This window comes from Tetrao urogallus (assembly GCF_951394365.1).
Source record: "Tetrao urogallus genome assembly, chromosome: 16".
In the NCBI taxonomy this organism is placed as follows: Eukaryota; Metazoa; Chordata; class Aves; order Galliformes; family Phasianidae; genus Tetrao; species Tetrao urogallus.
The window spans coordinates 9,659,814-9,675,568 of record NC_136829.1 but is presented as its reverse complement, the minus strand read 5'-3'; the positions used below and the strand labels follow the sequence as shown (position 1 = coordinate 9,675,568).

At 42.5% G+C, this 15,755-nt stretch overlaps 1 protein-coding gene across 2 annotated transcripts; it reads left to right on the top strand.

The window, feature by feature from the left end:
* Nucleotides 1–5,352: 5,352 nt before the first annotated feature.
* Nucleotides 5,353–11,984, top strand: PCMTD2 (protein-L-isoaspartate (D-aspartate) O-methyltransferase domain containing 2; the record flags this gene model as incomplete). Of its 2 annotated transcripts, none has more annotated exons than XM_079543282.1 (5): nt 5,353–5,659; nt 7,134–7,236; nt 8,954–9,125; nt 10,179–10,221; nt 11,602–11,984. In XM_079543282.1, 5 exons carry the CDS (start codon nt 5,353–5,355, stop codon nt 11,982–11,984), a joined length of 1,008 nt encoding a protein of 335 aa, XP_079399408.1. The 2 variants fall into 2 exon arrangements, with proteins under 2 accessions (XP_079399408.1, XP_079399407.1); XM_079543281.1 differs by having other exon boundaries at nt 10,098–10,221.
* Nucleotides 11,985–15,755: the final 3,771 nt, after the last annotated feature.

Sequence of the window (15,755 nt, the reverse complement as noted above, 5' to 3'; positions counted from 1 at the left end):
AACCCCCGAGGTTTGTAAGGGATCAAGCAATTCTCTGTCCTGTGTCCCCAGCTGCAGGGAATTTAATGGTGCATTTTCACCACCAAAGATGGTGCAGCCAAGAGGCTGCTGGCTGCTTTCTTTCCTTTGACCACGCAGGACTACATAGCAGCTCTCCTGCTTTCAATTCTGACATTTCAGCTAAGTGAGATGAATCCAGGTCTTTATGAGTCCTTTTTCCAAGAGGCAGTGGTTATGCACAAGGCAATACAGTGGAAATCAAGACATATGTTCTTCCTCTTGGTTCAGCAATTACTCACAGAGCTCTTTGATGAAGTGAGCATAGAGGGAAGCTTCAGGACACACACACACACATACTTGCTGCACAGGCAGGAGGATCCAAGGTGATCAGCTGCTGCTGTGCTCATAGTAATAGTGGTGTAAATTCATATGTCTCCATGTATTTACATGTATGCATATGCATGTGTGTATGCATATATATGGATAATCTTCTGAACAAGGTACAGTGCCAGGGTGTCTAGAAAAGGCAACAGAACATAGTTTGCAAAATTAGAAAAGAAAAAAAGAGAAATGATGAAAACATAACCCTATGATTTAATGCTCCAACTCGTAATTCATGGAACTCATCCCATCACTCACAAGTTGTCCCACTGATTTAAACAGCAATCTGCATTGCAAAGCTGCAGGTCAGTGCAGCTGGAGCTCAGCCTAACGGCCCCTGGCTTGCATGCTAAAAGTCATTTTTACTGTTTGCTCTTTCGGATGGATAAAAACATCCCATTTTAACAGATCATTACCAAGGTGAAATTCCGAAAGTTAAATCATCGATCCCACTGGCGAGGCTCGCAGCCGTGCCCGTTCTGCTGGGGACACCTGGCGGTGTGAGGCTGGCAGATGCTGTATGCGCCGGCCCTGTGTACCCAGGCTCTGCCTTCCTCGTCCCACTTGGATCTGCCTGCTCTCAGAAGCATCTAGAGCTGTGCAAGCCGGTGGTCGGATAGCAAAGCCCCCAGTGAGCCGTAAGGATAGAGGGAAGGTCAGGAAGCACAGGAATAGGAGTAGCACAAGGCATCAGCAATTGCAGCAGACGTGTTAAGTCATGAAGGACGCAAGGAGCTGCATCAGGGGAGGGTCAGGATTCTCAAACAGGCTCCCCACAGCAGTTTTTACCCAGCTTTTAATACTTTTTTTTTTTTGTGCAAAACAAACAAACAAACAAAAAACAAGCTGCTGTTTTTCAAGCAGCTCTGCTGGGATGAGGAGCAGATGCTGAACGGAAGCCCTGGAATCGTATGTGTATAGAGTTTGTCCGTTCTGCATTTGCAGATTTCAACAGCATTGCCATTATGCTTGAGTGCTTTTCTTATTAAACAAGACGAGGCAAGCACAATCAACGTGTCCTGTTTTGGTTGAATCAGCAAGGAGGTGTTTCAGTGCTCACTCTCCACAAATAATCCCATTCTCCCAGGCAGCTGTCTTCTGCAGAATGAAAGTGCAGACATCTACAGTATTACCCGGTGCCTGTTAGCATGAAGTCTGCTGTTATGTTAATGAAGGGAGCTGAGATAATCACCTTAACGCATAAATACATCTCTGATGCTGATTCACTTTCTTCCTATTTGAGTCTCATTTACCAGGGCAATCTCTTTTTTTTTTTCTCCCCTGTAGTCTTGTTGTGTTTGGAAGGATGGCTTTTTTTTTTCTTTTTTCTTTTTTTTTCCCCCACAAATAATCTTCAGAAAACATAAGAAATCTCCTCTCTAGGTGTGGTTAACCCTTATTGTTTTGCAGACATGCACAGGACCAAATCATGGATCAAAGGCCAAGGCAAAAAATTCTGTCCTATCTGCAGCCTTAGAGGTCACACATCCCATAGCCTCAGCTGACATTGTATGGGCCACTTATAGATGAAGAGACACATAATATTAGAGGATAACTCATCTTATCCTGAGTGGGTGATAGGAACCACCTTTACCCAATGTCTTCTCGGACCTTACCATACTGGTTACAACCACTGAAGGAGCCTGCTTGGCTGCATATAATCCAAATCAGGTGTCTGACGCTCAGGAAGATGATGTTAGGGGACAGGGACACTACTGCACAAATGGTGAGTCAGCTACGTGGCAGCCTTGTGATGACACTCCGTGGTTCTCTCCAGCCCCTGGAGTCAGGTGAATAAGCTCTTCACTGATTTTCATAGGGAATTTCTTTTTGGCGATTTATGCTTGCCGAAATGCATACACAGTTCCATGCATGCTGGATGTTCATAGGCTCAAAATGCAGTACATCAAATGGCGTCAATGCAAACATCAATTAGAGTAATGCTTTCTTCCAGGTTCCCATGATATTTTCCCAAGTCTGGCAGATGACAGCAGGACATCTCATGTCAGCCAGGCTTCGTGCAGGAGGCTCAGAGATGGCACAAGGACCACATGTACCAGCTGGGGACAGGCATGTCCCCACACTGCCACTCCCCACACCAAGCTGTGCCTTGGGGACCCATTCCAAGAAAAAATGTCTCCTGATATCCAACCTGACCCTCCCCTGGAGCCACTTAAAGCATCAGCTCTCATCCTGTCGCTGCTACCGGGGTGCAGAGGCCAACCCTCACCTGGCTCCAACCTCCTTAAGGAGCTGTAGGGAGCAAGGATGTCTCCAGTAAGGCCTGGGAGATGCGCCCACGGGCTGTGCAAAGGCACACAGTGGAAAAAAGAGTGTCTGTATTTAAACCTGGTGCACACTTAGGCCGCGTCTTGGTGCGGTGCGTTGTCCCAGTCCCTGCGTACACCCGCTCTGCACTTTGGCCTGATGTTATCCCTGCTCTGCTGGCCATATCAGCCTGCCAACCTCAGCTCTATTTACACATATTCTACACCTACTCCTGCTCTGCTCAGCCATAACCCTCAGCTCCGATCTGACGGCCTGCTGTGAACACAGACCAGGCCCCCTATACAGCCCCAGCCTGCACTCAGCCAACCTGCCCTCCTCCCCCCCCGGCAGCTCTCAGTGGTACCGTCCAGGCAGCCCCCGCCCCCATAGCACTTAGCGATGCTCTCCCTTCTCCCCACCTCCCCGATGCGATGGTGCGTGCCGCGCATGCGCAGTGCGCGGCCGACGCTCGGCGGGGCAGTGTTTACAGCTGCGGGCAGAGCCGGGCCGGGAGCGAGCGGGTAGAACCGGGCCGCGCTGCCTCCCAGGTACGGCTCGGTGGGACGAGGATCCTTGCGTAGCACGTAATGTCAGAGCGAGTGATGTTAGGCTGCCCGTGGAGGCGAAGAACTGCGCTTTAGTGTGTTGTTCTTGTGCCCTGATTGCGTTGTAACGTGTGGGCTTTGTTTTTGCTGCTCCGTTCGAGGCGTGTGATGGAGGGCGTTCTGTGGGGGGTGGTTGTGAAGATGGCAGAGGGCTGCTGTGGTGCTGGGAGGCTGCTTGGTGCCGTGCCTGCGTTGTCATCTGCTCGTGGTTTGTGTGCAAAGTGCAGCTGGGGATGCGGGGAACCGAATTGGAAAGGTTTGTTAAAGGTAACGCCTCCCCATGCTGTGTGTTCCACCTCCCAAAGGGAGAAAGGTAGGAAAAGAATACAAATGTGGAATTAGCCGAAGTGGGTAAACCGCCATCTGCAATAAAACACTTGTTCTGTTAGAGGTCAGTGAGAGCTCAGCGAAAGTAATGCTTCAGTGACACCTGTAGGGAGCCGCGTGTCCGTGGGGCTCCTTGCGGACTGCTTACTTACTTACTGTAAGTCCTTCCTTACTTGCTGTCTGCTGAGCTGATAGCAGGTCAGACCTGTTGTCCCAGCGGGGGTTGCATGTATTGGTTTGGGATCCAAAGTGCAGCACTGTTAAAGGCTTTATTTTTATGCTTTAAAGCTGAAAATGTAGATTTTAATAACAAAAGCAGAAAGAAAAGCGCAAGTGCTTAATGTGTTAAACAGAAGAAGTCGGGAATTCCTTCAGGAAAGAGTATTTCAATGCAGAGTGCTACAGCAAGTGTGTGCTGCCGTAGGCACCCAGCCCTCCAAGTGTGGCTGCAGCAAGGCAACCTGTGTGTAGGAAGAGCAGGAAGAATCATGTTGGCTGATGAACCCACCTAAGTCTTAAATTTGCTGTGAAATTGCAGCACCATAGTTGTTTTTTTTTTTTTTTTTTTTTTTTGTGTGTGTGTAGAGAAGCTGGAGGAGTTACTATAGAAAGGAAAGGGGTGGTTTTCTTTTTCTTCAAGGTTTGCTAGTGGTCTGATATTGGGTTGGTGTGTTTGAGGCTGTATTGAAAGAATGGATTAAAAACTAGCTTGAATTCTTTGCGTAAGTACGTCTTATTTTCTGTCTCTCTGTAGGTGATGGGGCTGGTGTGTCACTTGGATAGCTGTGAAACTTTCTTGGGCTCTTGCAGGTTTTTTGTTTCCTCTGGAAGTGTTTAACTTTCACTTTGCTGAACGTAACAAACCCCAACAATTTCGCTGTAGGCAGATCTTCTGATCCCAGGAACGAATTCTAAGGCTCCTGCTTCTGTGGTTGTCATTGTGAGCACAGAAAGGCATTGTAAATAAATGCATTAAAAAAAAAGAAGTTGTTTCTTTTTGAAAAGGGCTGCTCTTCCCCCCCATTCCCCTTTTTTTTTTTTTTAAATGGGGGATGGGGGACAGAAGGTTGGAATAATTTGGATTCCATTGGATTTGGTGAAAATTGTCTCAGCAGCTGCAGTCTGTATTGTGGTCCTTCACTGGTGATGTCCTGTGCTCTGATGAGCTGTGTGAAAGTGCATTTGCTAGGGAAAGCAAGCTGTACCTATATTTAGATCAGAGATTGTAACCTCTGCAAACCCCCAGTCCTCGGGTTTTCTTTGAACGCGCAGCTTGAGGTTTTTCTTTTAACCCGTCTTTCAATTTCCTCTTGATACATTAGAAATAGTCTACAAGTAGCAAGATTTCTGACTGGCAAGCAAGATTTAACTTATTGCTTGGATTTGCAGTGAAGAATGACCTGTGAGCATAACATCTAAAGTAACCCCCTGTGTAAAAGGGCTCAGTGGAACAGCTGACACACTGGGATTATGTCAGTGTTGTTTGAAAACAATCATCTAAGTTATCTGTTCTAATTTTCCCTACTGGTGTCAGTACTAAATACCAGATCTGCTCTATTTTCTTCATGGTTTGGTTGGCTGGGATGGTAGTAATGCTTCTTTGGTTTGTTTGTTTTTGTTTGGTTTGGTTTTTTTTTGCTGCTTGTTGAGCTTCAGGTACATACGCCTCTCACAAAGAATATGCAGCAGCATACCTGAGCTCAGATGCATTCTCTGCACCTCACCTTCTCTTTATTCTTCTTCAGTTCTAGTGCTTACACAAAGGTTGAAGATGGGAGGTGCAGTAAGTGCAGGAGAAGACAACGATGAGTTAATTGATAACCTGAAGGAGGCACAATATATCCGGACAGAGCTGGTAGAGCAGGCGTTCCGTGCCATTGATCGAGCTGACTACTACTTGGAGGAGTTCAAAGACAATGCCTACAAGGACTTGGCATGGAAGCATGGAAATATTCATCTTTCAGCACCCTGCATTTACTCTGAGGTGATGGAAGCTTTGGATCTGCAGCCAGGGCTGTCATTTTTGAATCTTGGCAGTGGCACTGGCTATCTGAGTTCTATGGTTGGACTCATCTTGGGTAAATAACTTTTCAATTGTGCTAACTATTTTCATTAGGCTTTTGTTGTGTGACTTATTTTTTTTTTTTTTCTTTTTTAAGAAAGCCTTGAAATTAGGAAAGATGCATTCCTCAAGTAGTGAAACAAAATGATATCTAGCAAAGTAAAGAATGCATTGATTCAGCTGGCCTATTTATCAGGATTTCATGCAGCTTTCTTTCTGGATCTGGATGGTGTCCAAGTTTCTGTGGCAAGTTGGAGCAGGCACCAGTGCAGTTACACAGGTTACTCTTGTGGATTCCTGCAGGACTGGCACAAACCTTGGTTTGTTGCTGCTTAAGCAAGAGCCCAGTTCAAGACTTCAGGAGTGGGAATGCTGTTGCTTAAACTAGGTTTGAGCGTGCTCAGAGAAACCTCTGACTGTAGCTGCTCAGTGCCTTGTTATTTTTTGTGCTGTCCTTTCTAGACTGTAACACATCTGACATCCAGTTTTGGTTCTTATCAATATGTAGGTGGGGAATAGAATCTGTGGAAGCATAGTTCATGCATCAGAATAGGTTTTGTGACCACATCCGCAGTAGGTGAAAAGCATCAAAGTAATATTGTATAATAGCAGTCTGCCCTCAAGCATTTCTGAAGTCAGTGTTTGTCTGCTTTTGGCTGCCAGGATAAATAAATGGCTATGGGGTATGTTCTGTCCTCTTGTGGGGGTGTCAGGAATTTTAGCTGCTGGAATGTTTCTTGTCAGGATAGAGCCCCACTCCTACATCCCAGGGCCTTTTACGGAGTCACATTTGTTGTTTTCTGCTAGGTTTGTTAGATTAGTTAGCTAGTTTGTTAGATTGCTTGTGGTATTAATAGGAATGGGAGGGTGGTTGGACTAGATGATCTTGCAGGTCGTTTCCAACCTTGTGATTCTGTGATTACTTTGATTGCCAATATGTTACTCTGGGAGTTGACTCTTCCTCCTGGAAAGGTTATCAATCAGAATATAAAAAACATGAGTGCTGAATAACATCTGTATCTTTCTAATTCATTGTTGTTGTTAATTGGGGTACAACTGAGGTCATTGGTCCTAATTTCTTTGATGAGGAAACTTTTAGCCTATCAGAAAGGGGTATAATATAAAACAACATAGAGATTTCAGAAGGATTTATTAAAATATGCTCTACACCTTAGAGTTTTCCCCGTGTGATCAGCTTCAGATCAACAGTGTTTCTTCACTGTCAGTGTTTCCCTCCTGCAGTCGACTTTGTATAGTTAAGCCTGCTGATTCCAAGTGGATGGTGCAAAACACCCTTATTTGCTGTCAGAGACTGAGTGTAGGGTTGTACTTCCCATTGTATTAGTAAGATGCCTGACTCTGCACAATCACTGACTGGCTGCCTACTTGGGGAGTAATCTGGTACAGGAAGCAACCAAAACTGTGTTAGTTGCGCTGCATTTTGTGTTGTCTGTTAGCATTTCCTGGCACCTGTTCTTTTAAATTTTCAGGTCCTTTTGGTGTTAACCATGGTGTGGAGCTTCATTCTGATGTGATTGAATATGCAAAGCAGAAATTGGACTTCTTCATCAAAACAAGCGACAGCTTTGACAAGTAAGATTTCAGAATGGCCATTGAGTTCCATCTCCTGTGCTTGGCTTTAGTTGGGGCAACTCTGCATTCAGGGTAATCTGAGGATTCTGGCTCCTTAGGATTGTTGAGCTGCAGTGTGTGACCTTCTAAGCTCATATGTGTTGTGGAGGAGTTTTAGAAATTGTTGTGGTGTTCCTACCAGCAGCTGTGATGTGACAGAGCCTGAAAGAAGCTGAAAACAGTTACTTATTTTACAATGCAATTACAGATAGCAACTTGGAAACTGCAAGTGACAGTAATAATTATGCTTGTGATCTGCGTGTTATCAGAAGAAAATGAACTGATGTTGGTAGTGACCTAATATGTTTAGTCTCAGAAGAATAGAAATGGTATCTTAAAACAAGGAGGTATTTTTATAATGATTAAGTTAGTACTAAAGCTGCTTGGGAATTGATTTATGTTCTCCCTTACAACATCTATTCTGCTGCTGTCAAAATTAATAACTTTCTAGCAGGATAACCATTGCCAAAAGCAACCTCAGCAATAAAAGTTGTAGCTGTCTCGTTTTTTGGATCTGTCTCACAGTTTGTTCAAACATGAAAGGAAAGCATCTCTGGCTACCTGAAAGTCGTCCTGTTGTGGGAGGAAGAAAATTGAAGTCTTCAGTGATGGAATTCAAACTACTCAGTTTTGTGCTGTTACTGCAGTACTGGAAAGCTGCTGATAAGAGCCATCTTTTCTTGATGCTGGCAGCAGACTGAAGTATTTCTGCCTGGAAGGTGCTTGCACACAGATGACTCTCTGCTTCCCAGAGTCACGTTGCTATTGTTTGAACAGGGGTTTTAGGGAAGGCTTTTTTCTCTCTCTGGGCAGATAGTGATAAAGCAAAAGTCAACTGAATTCAGAAATCACTGTGACTGGAAAACTGGCATTGCTGATAGATAATGGCTGCTGGGTTATCAGACTGTTACAATGCCACGTGTGGGGGCTGTTAGCCAGCTGCTGTGAAGTCTAGCATGGTTGCAAAAGCCAAAAGCTTGAGTAAGTAAGTACTGTGCTGAGGTGCTGGCAGGAGAATATATGTTGTATCAGCTCTAAAACCTAGGCCTTAAAGCTCATGTGGATTTTGGAGTATATACAGGAAGCAGAAGCATTTAAAATTACTCAATTTGATTGTAAACTAAATCAAAAATGAAACAGACAAGAAGTGTTTTAAGAAGAGTGAAATCATGGCTATTTTGAAGTGAATGGCAAAACTCCCATTGTGTTCAGCACACGTTGCTGAAGCATCAGCCTTCCCCAGAACATCTGAAAGACATTTAAGAGCTTCTGAAAATGTTGAGGACCTGGTGCAGCAGTCCTCAGGTCTCCACTTGTAGAATTGCAGGTCTAACCCTTACGTTTGGATATTATAACTGAAAGAGCAGTAGGTAACTTAAAACTTCAGCACTGCCTAATTTTATGCAAATCAGGTGTGAAATTATGCATTGATACCCTTCAGAAGTGTTGTCTGAGTGTTCTCACCTCGTTCTTTTTGTGGTTTTGAAACTTCAGCTGTGCTCTGTTTTGATCATCTCCAGAACACAAAGGCTTGGGAGGAGAAACATCATGAAATATTTCTGAAGTATTTCTCATTCTCCTCATTCTTCCAGAACCACAGAAGTAATTCATTTGCTAAATTGTGATATTCTTGTGTGATATGCATTTTCTTGGTGGTTTTGGTTTTTGTTTTTTTTAGATTTGAATTTTGTGAGCCATCTTTTGTTACTGGAAACTGTTTAGAGATTTCCCCGGACTGCACTCAATATGACCGCGTTTACTGCGGTGCTGGAGTTCAGAAGGAGCATGAAGACTACATGAAGAACCTCTTGAAAGTTGGGGGAATTCTCGTCATGCCCCTTGAAGAGAAGGTTGAGTACCTTTCTACCTATTTGTCAGTTGTTTTCAATTCTGATCTCAGTGTAGCCAATAACTTTTTTTTGTTAATTTGCACCTCTTTCAGCAGTGGTTTGGCAAATTGCAGGAAGCATGAGATGCACCAGTTTCCATTCAGAATGGAAGCAGTACTCTGAACGCTTCATAGTGTTTAAGTTCTACCACAGTATTCATAGCACGTGCTGATCTTTTGTTAATTGCAACTTTATTTCCATGCTGCAGGAAAGTGTAAGAAGGCTTTGTTCAAGTTATATAATCTAGCACTGCACTTATGACAAAGTACAAAATTGCTTTTTGGAAGGCTTTATACTCTAACTGGCTTATGAAAGAGCTTGTAAGTTGTCCCTGTTTACAAATATCAATGGTGTTTAGTAAAATGTGAGTGACTGCTCTGTCTGTAAACTCAATATGGTAATTCAGATGATCACTTTACACCAAATTTTGATGTGAAGTTGGGTTATCTAATAAACTTGAGTGGTCAAGGTGTTAGGTTGCTGATGTTCTACTTCCTGCAAGGTAGCTGGGGTTAACAGTGCAGAGCTTCTTCTCATTAAGATGCATTAGTGGTTGATTTAAGCTGTAACTGATATTCATTGTGTTGCAGTCTTCCTTCAAGAGTGGATGTTCATCTGAGACTGATGTTTTTTCTTACTGGTTGGACGTGGCTGTTCTGATTCAGAACTGGGGAAGGACTGGAAAGCTGGGTGACCCAAACTGCCAGTGCTTATATTCTATTGCATTGGGCAGAGCTACCTGGGGCTAATTCAGTCAGGATGTCTGAATTTTCTGGAGGAAAACAATTGATTCCTATTATTACCTGACTTTTTACTGTATTAATTTCCAGTACTGTAGCCACTTGTAGAGGCAGAGGATTGCTTGTTCATTTTCTATTTAGAAATCTTACTGTATTTCACACAAAGGACAATGATCTCCCTGTTTTGATCTAGTTAACTAAGATAACTCGTACTGGTCCTTCTGCCTGGGAAACCAAGAAGATTCTTGCTGTTTCTTTTGCTCCTTTGATTCAGCCCAACCACACAGATTCAGGAAAGTCGAGGCTTGTTCACTTGCGTGAGTACAAACATTCTTGGCTATGGGGGGGATTTCATCTGCTGTTTGGCTAGAAGATTTATCTTGGTTCCTTAGTTGTGACGTTGCTATGCGTATTTCCATAAAAATTATTCCAGCTGGTTTTCCTTCTTGGAGCAGTTGTCCATTTTGATTGGGTTCCAACAGAGGAATCCTATCTTTGATCCTAGCAGCAGGTTGACTCAATCATGTAGAATAAATTCTAAATATTAATGTTGTGTTTAAAAACAACAACAAAAAAAACTATACCCAAGCTTTAAGGAAATGTCTGGTCATTACAGGCATCAGTTTCAATCCCAGACCACCTGCATTCATGGTTCTTGGGCGCTGTGCTGTGGTGGTAAAGAATACATAAGTGGTAACTGTGAACAAATGTAGTCCTACCCAAAACAAGTCAGAATTATCCTCAGCTTGGAACAGTTGAGGAATCTGAGTTGTGCAGTTTTTGGTTAGCTGTTTGAAGTGCAGTTGTATGCCATGGCCCCAATCTTCAGCTTAAGACTTCGGTGTAAAGCGGCCTCTTAAGAACGGGCAAAGACAAAGATACTCATAAAGAGATTAGTCAGGCTTTGGTCTTATTCTGGAAAGGTGTCTTTGTGTGACAAAAAGCAGCTCAGTAAGCAGTCTGTACAGCACCATAAAGTCCCCTAAGTCTGCATTTGAGCATGCTTTGTATGGTGCCTTTGTAGGCAGACATGCATTGATGCTATATGAGTTGTGTTGTGAATTTACATGCTGGCAGCAAATAAACATAGAAAAATGAAGTCTTCCAAACTATTAGTGTGGGAGGGTTTTTATTTTAAACACAGTAAGTTATTGTATGTTTCTAAAATTACTTTTACCAAATGGTTTCCAGCCAGTCTTCTCCTGCTACGTCTGAAACGGTTTTTGATGAACATAAATAGTACTTATGTTTTATAAATAAAGAACTTGGCAAAGCTGAAATAAATTCACAATAGGCAAATCGTTTGTGGGTGAACTGAATAGACTTTAGGTCTAGATATCTACAGAAGGAAAATATCTGGGTTATTAAATAGTCACAGTATTAGTAACTAAGTCCACATTCTTACAGTCTCCAAAATGCGTATCTTAAAATAATTGTGAGGACTTGACATCAAAATACGAAACTCTTCTTTCATCCCATTCTTTCTCTCCAGTTAATGAGAGAAATGCATAATTAAATTTTGTTTGGGAAGCTACAATGCAGTTTACCGGAGTTGACAGGAATTGAATGGAGCTGTTGCTGTAATCGCAGCAGGGAATTCAAGTGGCCTGATTTAATTTGAGCAAATGCAGCTTTTCCTCAGAGCGCTCTTGAGGAGACTTTCTCCATCTCTGTTCATGATTTTCGTTTTGTTTTAGCCCCTGTGGCAGTTCGCAGCCTCCAGGACCTGGCTCGCATAGCCATCCGAGGAACCATTAAAAGAATTATACATCAGGAAACAATGGGCAAAAACGGGAACGGCCTGAAGAACCCTCCTAGATTTAAACGAAGACGTGTGCGTCGCCGTCGCATGGAAACCATTGTTTTCTTGGACAAAGAGGTCTTTGCCAGTCGGATCTCCAACCCATCGGATGATAACAACAACTGTGAGGAGACCGAGGATGAGAGGCGAGAAGAGGAAGAAACGAAACCCTCTGAACTAAAGCCAGATCCCCCTGTAAACTTTTTGAGAGAAAAGGTCTTGAGTCTGCCTTTGCCCGATCCCTTGAAATATTACCTGCTTTATTACAGGGAGAAGTAATTTCCTTCTAGGATATGGGAGTAGGCAGAAAATAAAATACTACTTAGGGCTTGACAAATGTATACCACTTGCTTGCCTGCTAATATGACCACCCAAGGCAGTAGGCTGATTGGGGAATGTGGCTGCTGTATACTTAAACATTATAGCTTTTTTTTAAGTTTCCTCTTTCTTCTTGGTTGTGTGCTATAGTTTTATTCTACAGCAGGAATTCCTTAGGTAGCAAGTTGGTGAAGTGCTTGACTGCTTACAGAATGGAGGATTTAATTCCCTGAAACTAACTGCACAGAGATGGCTGCTCTACTGAATTGCAGTTTTTAAATGTTCTTAGATTCTTAAGCAGTTCCCCAAAGACCTTTGCTGTCTGTGGTCTCTCCCACTCTACCTGCCGTGTGTTTACCATGGTGTGTGTTCAAAGGAGGATGAAGATTATTAGTAAAAGCTGACCTGGCAAATCTTTTTCTTCTAGAAATGTGAAAAAAGCACAACTTTTACAGAAAAGAAGTTCTGGTGTTACTCTTGAGATGTCCAGATTTTGAATGCAGAAGGAAGGCATCAGCTCCCCTTTGGTTGGTCCCAGCTTTGCTTTTTTTACATACTGATTTTCAGTAAAAGGCAGAAATGTTTACAGATTATTCGTTTTCTTAGTGGGAAACACCTGTTTTAGAGTATTACATGTGAAATTGTTTTTGTTTTTAAAGCAGTGGAGTCAGGTGAGGAGTAGTGAAGCTGAGCTTTGACAGGATGCTCAAGTGTTCGAAGTTGTGACTGTTGTCTCCAGAAGTGTTTACAGAGTAATACTGAATGGGGATGAGGGTAGGGAGGAGATGGGCAGCAGAGATGGTGAATACTGGCTGTGAAAGCAGGATCTGCAGGTTTTGCAGTGATGTGTGAACTAAAATCTGCTTGACTGGAGTGGAGCGCAGAGCTCTAGCCTGGGCATGGTTTATATCCTGGGAAATGAGCCAAAGAGGTCTGTGGAGGATATGTGGAAACTCTGGAACACCAAATTGATGTAATTCTGACTTAGGTGTTCCTGTGTGCACCCTTGTCGTAGCAGGGTGGCTGGAATGCAGCTTGTGTACACGTTAGTCCACATACAGCAAGTGGAATGAGGTTGCCTTGGCAGTTTATTACTGCAACAAAGAAATAGATGCTTTAACAGACTTGCATCAATGGACAGAAGAGCAGTGCAGTTTTATGGGTGTTGACTTTTGATTTTTTTATTCCTAAGTCTTCCTGTAATGCTGATGGGAGGAGATTCCACGTTGATTTCCTTCGACAAATCTGCATAGACCAACATAGCCTGAAAAGAAACCCTCGAGCTCATACTGATGTGTGGTACTCCTATAGCTGAGGGTAAAACCAGAAAGAATGGCGGCAGAAAAACACTTAGTAGGTAATGAAGTTATGAAAGATGTTACCCCATCAGAAGCACTTACATCGGTATCACCTTGATATCTATTTTAAGCTGTCTCCTCAGTTCCTGAGGAGGAATAAGGCTCTCTTGCCAAAAAGAAAAAACGCTGGTTATTCATGTAGTGATATTGAGTTGCACAATGTAATGATAAGTAGAGTTTCAAAGTTCTGTGCAGCTTGAAAAGCACACAGATTCCTCGTAGTTATCTCAACCCGAGTTGGAGAATTTTGCCTTGTTTGATGGGCTTTTTTTGGTCTTTGAGATGATGGTCTGGTAGGTGTGGTGTGGCAGGTGGCCACATGGTACTGAAGCAGCTGTAGGCTGTATCTTGCCTGCAGTGCCCCCAAGCTATTGAATCATCTTCCTTGCTCCTTTGGGTTTTTTTTTGGTTTATTTTGAGTGGGGTGGTTCTGTGGCCACTGAGCTGATGGCTTCCTGTAAACTTCAAGCACCCATCTCGTACATCTGGCAACCACAGGGGATTTCTTTCTGCAGATGAGAATTCCGTGTATGATGATAAATGGAGGCATAATAAAATCTGCATAAAGTTTTTCTTGCGCTTCCTCAAAGGCTGTCATCTCTGTGTTTGTTAGTTATTTCTTTAGAATAACTGTCATACCAGGTGTGCACCTTTCTGTGTGGTGGCACAGCTTCCATGCCTCTGCATATACAGGGTGCGTTTTACCTCTGGCTGGCAGGTCATCCTTCCATTTATTAATGGCAGAACTGTTCATGGATGCCATAAAGAAGTTACTTTTAAAATTGGCACCTGAAGTTCAGGTCATGCTAATGAACCTGATTGAGATTCTGTTAACATTGGCCAGTTGAGGGAGAACATCTTTAGTTTAGCTCTGTGTTGTTCTTTTAACCATTCCCCATTTTCCAATTCTCAAAGGTATTTTTTTTTATCACAGATTTTCACCAGCTTTGCCTTTGTGTTACATCTGCTAGGCTTTTGCAGTATTCTGGTTTTCTGGATGAGGTTGAGTAAATAAATACATATACAGAAAATATGTTCTTGGTCGTCCCCTAGCCAAAAAAACAACCCCCCAGATCCAAACAAACTCATAGTAGCAGTTTTCTGTGTACTATAATTGTGAAATAGCATTGCTTATAGTGTATAAAGGAAGGGGAACTGTAAATGCATTTTCCCTCTGCACAAGCACTTGTACTGTAGTTTTTGTATGTGTTGTTAGTAATTATGGCATCACTGTTTGGCTGGGTTTTTTGTGTGGTCTGTAAGCTGTCTATGAATTTTACCTGCTTTGACTGTTTCTTTTTTAGTCTTTGCTTTCTTTGTGTGTGACTCCCTTTAGGTTTAGACAGAGCAGTAAATTTGCAAAAAAGAAATGGTCTTCAAGCTGCTTTAATCACCAGTGTGTAAGCTGAAAAATCTGTGTGTGGGAATGGATTGAACTGGCCTGAGGCACACAAAAGTGGTAAAACTTCCTTTTAATGAGTGTTTCTGTTTCAATAAATTCAGTAAAGACTTTTTAGCCTTCTTAACGTGGCTTTGCATCGTGTTGTGATTAGAATACTTTGTAGTTAAGTACTTATTTCCATAATTGAAAGTTAAGACACTAACCACTGGTTAAGAGCACTTAATCATATGGTGCAGGTGCATAGTTTGTTTTAGATGACCTCCTCAGAATGTAATCAAAAGAAACCTGCCCATCTGATGATTTCCAAACATTTATGTAATGGAGTTGTGCAAGATTTGTTTTGGAATTGGCATACACAGCACTCACATGTCTGGATTTTAATAGAAAACTTAACAAGTGAGTTCACTTACCTGGCTGATAGGTTTATAGAGAGCAGAGGTATCAAGAGCTCACTTAGGCTGTTTCTCTGTTTCCAGACACGATCTCTAAACCAAATGTGACAAGACCTTGTTTAATGTGTTCTCAATTACCACCGTTTTTGTAACTGCTCTCTTACCTGTGCTGTGATTTAATTCTTACTTAATGCCAATTTTAGGAGCTTATTCCAAGGCTTCATTTCACTAGTGTTGAGAATAATGCTTTGGCTTCAATTGTAATAGGGAACTGTTTATAATAGCAAACCCAGCTGTTACTAATAGAGTGTATCTATTGACCTTTATTCCATGTGATAGTTATTTGTAGATCGTTTCTTCCTGTTGTCTGCGTGTACAATAATGTCCTTTTACAAGCTATGAAATGGGAATAGTACAGCATTAATGCTTTCCTTCATGTGATGCTTGCTAGGAAAAAAAAAAATCCCTTCCTGCTTTGGAAAGCTGTGGATGTGTTGTATCAATGGTGTTAAGTAGATGAAATTTGTCAAGACAGGTAATGTTTATGTTTCAGGTAATGTTTATGTTCACTTCATAGTAA